The sequence below is a fragment of the Salvelinus sp. IW2-2015 genome, unplaced genomic scaffold (assembly GCF_002910315.2).
Source record: "Salvelinus sp. IW2-2015 unplaced genomic scaffold, ASM291031v2 Un_scaffold2116, whole genome shotgun sequence".
Lineage (NCBI taxonomy): Eukaryota > Metazoa > Chordata > Actinopteri > Salmoniformes > Salmonidae > Salvelinus > Salvelinus sp. IW2-2015.
The window spans coordinates 8,502-11,215 of record NW_019943453.1 but is presented as its reverse complement, the minus strand read 5'-3'; the positions used below and the strand labels follow the sequence as shown (position 1 = coordinate 11,215).

The window sequence follows — 2,714 nt, the reverse complement described above, 5'->3', positions numbered from 1 at the left end:
ATTTTTTAAGGCTAGGGGAAGCTAATGATCCTCTGTGGCCAAATCATGCTTAGTAGCCTATTTTGAATGATTTTATTTATTTCTGTATAGACAGGAGTAGGCTAATTAGGCTATATCATTTTGGKAATTTAATTAAATTTACTTAGYGAAACCTTAGCATCCCCTAGCCTTATCACTGTGCATGAGRKTGTCAATCTACTACCCRCCATRGTAGAGAAGTTGACCTATTCTATTGWACAGTTTGTTGAGAAAGAAAGAGCCCAAACAGACTCTGGGACAGCTGTGGGACGATAGATCCCAAATTCATACAACCAGTATGCCTCGGATACATAAAACATACTTTAAAAAGCAACGAGTCGGACGCAACAGATCAGAACATTTGGTTTAAATGTTTATAAAATATTATTTTTTAAGATTATTAAGTCAGCAATGTGCACAAGGCAGTAGGAGGGAATGTGCATTTGGCTACCGGACAATGAAAGAAAGTTGATAACCAACAGAAAATAAGAGAAATAGTCTACTGGTTTCAATGGCATATGGAAGTCTGAATAAAATATTTGCCTCCACGGATATGGTCGGATTCTGCCTAGTCTACTTTGAAGCAAGGTAAAACACGACTCATAATATGTAGTAAAACATTGAGGTTTCAAACAATTAAGTAGCTATACGTTTTCAAAATGCATACTYCCTCCAGCTCATTGCAAAGGGATGTGTGAAGCCTGATGAAGCATGCCTTCCGTTTCCTGTGCATTTGAATGACGAATGGAGAGCARGCTTCAATTACCAGTAGAGAAATAAAAAATAGCAGGTATTTTTAATCGTGGCCACAAAAATGTTTTCAACACACAATTGCATTTACAATTGTTGTGCAATGATTGGGCTTATAAAAGCTCTGTCTGACAGATTTTCCTGGTTAAAGGCTCAGTATCTTTATGCTGTGCACATGTGATTAAGAAGATACATAACGAATATACACAAGCGGCAATTTAATTACACTAAATTATGCTAATTAACCCATAGAAAGAATAAGCATGAACGGTCAAATGTATTTACATCAATTGGTATTTCCGTCAATAGGCTAAAATGCATTAACAGCTTTTACTATATTAATTTCTTTCAAGCCGGCTATACTGAAACCCTGGTATGCCTTGGTATAATGGTCATTTATATATGCAGTGATAGCATCTGGGCTATAGCCTCTGGTATTAGTAGTCAATTAATATGAAGATTTGCACTGGGGCTATAGTCCTTTGTAGTATGTCATTACTATATGAAGAATTAGCACTGGGCTATAGGCTGCTGTGTATTCTTAGTCATTTACATTTATAAGATTTGCACTGGGCTTATAGCCTGGTCATTAGGTCATTACTTATGAAGATTTGCACTGGGCAATAAACCTGGTATATAGGTCATTACATTATGAAGCATTTTATCATTGGGCTTAGCTGGTATTAGTCAGATTACATCATGAAAGAATTGCACTGGGCTTATAGCCTTGTATAGGTACATATACATATGATAAGATTAGCACTGGGCTATCAGCCTAGTGTATAATGGTCGATTACATATGTAAGATATTGCACTGGGCGATAGCCTTGGTATTAGGTCAAATTATGAAGATTATGCACTGGGCTATAGCTCTGGTATTAGTTCATTACATATGAGATTTGACACTGGGCTATAGCTGGTCATTAGGGTCATTTTACAATGACAGATTAGCACTGGCTATAGGGCCTTGTATTAGTTCATTACTATGCAAGATTATGCACCTGGGCAATAACCTGGATAGGGTCATTATAGATGAAATTAGCATTGGCTATCGCCTGGTATTAGGTATTACATATGAAGATAGCATATGGCTACACCTTGCACCTTGCTTGACCTTTAGCTTCTGTGGTTTCGAAGGACAGTTCCTCCAGGCTCCTGCAGGATGTCGTCTTCACTGTGAAGATCAAATCATTATGAGCGAATACACAGTAGGCTGCAAGTCCAAGGGCAAGTGTGGAAATATTTTCCCAATCCAAAGTTCGTGTCTTATTATCATAATGATTTTAGAACTTGGAGGTTCATACATGTCGAAAGAAGAGAGAAAAAAGACTTACTCAAAATCGTCTTTCTTATTTGTCTTTCTTCTTGTGACTTTCCTTTACATTGGCTCCCTTGGACGCTCACGCTCCTCGATTTCTTGCTCGCTCGGGGCGTCAGGTCGATGCCATCGGCGGTTGCACTGAAACAAAGTCATGCAATCAATATGATGCACATTAACACATGGGAAAGCAGCCATTATTCAAGGCACAGCTGCGGAACCACAATGCTTTCTCCAGCGATTTCTTTCCATTATTGCAGTGTTACAAAAAACTGCAGGCTTCAGGCTGATCTACATACGCTCGTCGTCGCGTGGCAGCATGGCAATACTAATGTTAGATAATTCATATGCTTAGTGCAATTATTGCGCCGAACGAGCATCTGCGTTGCAAGGGATAAAATATAAGTTCTATTTTGTGACCGAAATCCGCTTGCACCTCCTGCCTCTTTCCCATCTCCTCATTGGTTTATAAAGCGAGTACCCACGTTGCCATGCTCTTCATTGTTATACCCACCATGGGTGACTGAAAGACGAACAAGGTCAAGTGGCGGTAATTGAACTCTAATTTATGAAAGATAGCCATCGCTAAGTCTGAAGTCAAGAGAGAAAAATCCTGGAGGAAGAGAGA

At 39.0% G+C, this 2,714-nt stretch overlaps 1 protein-coding gene across 1 annotated transcript in view; it reads right to left on the bottom strand.

The window, feature by feature from the left end:
• The window catches only part of LOC112072994 (eukaryotic translation initiation factor 5B-like), a 21,021-nt gene extending 18,352 nt beyond the window's left edge, over positions 1-2,669 (bottom strand). The window contains 2 exon segments of the mRNA XM_070440008.1: positions 2,173-2,227; positions 2,572-2,669. Coding sequence (XP_070296109.1) covers positions 2,173-2,227; positions 2,572-2,669 — 153 coding nt within the window.
• Positions 2,670-2,714: the final 45 nt, after the last annotated feature.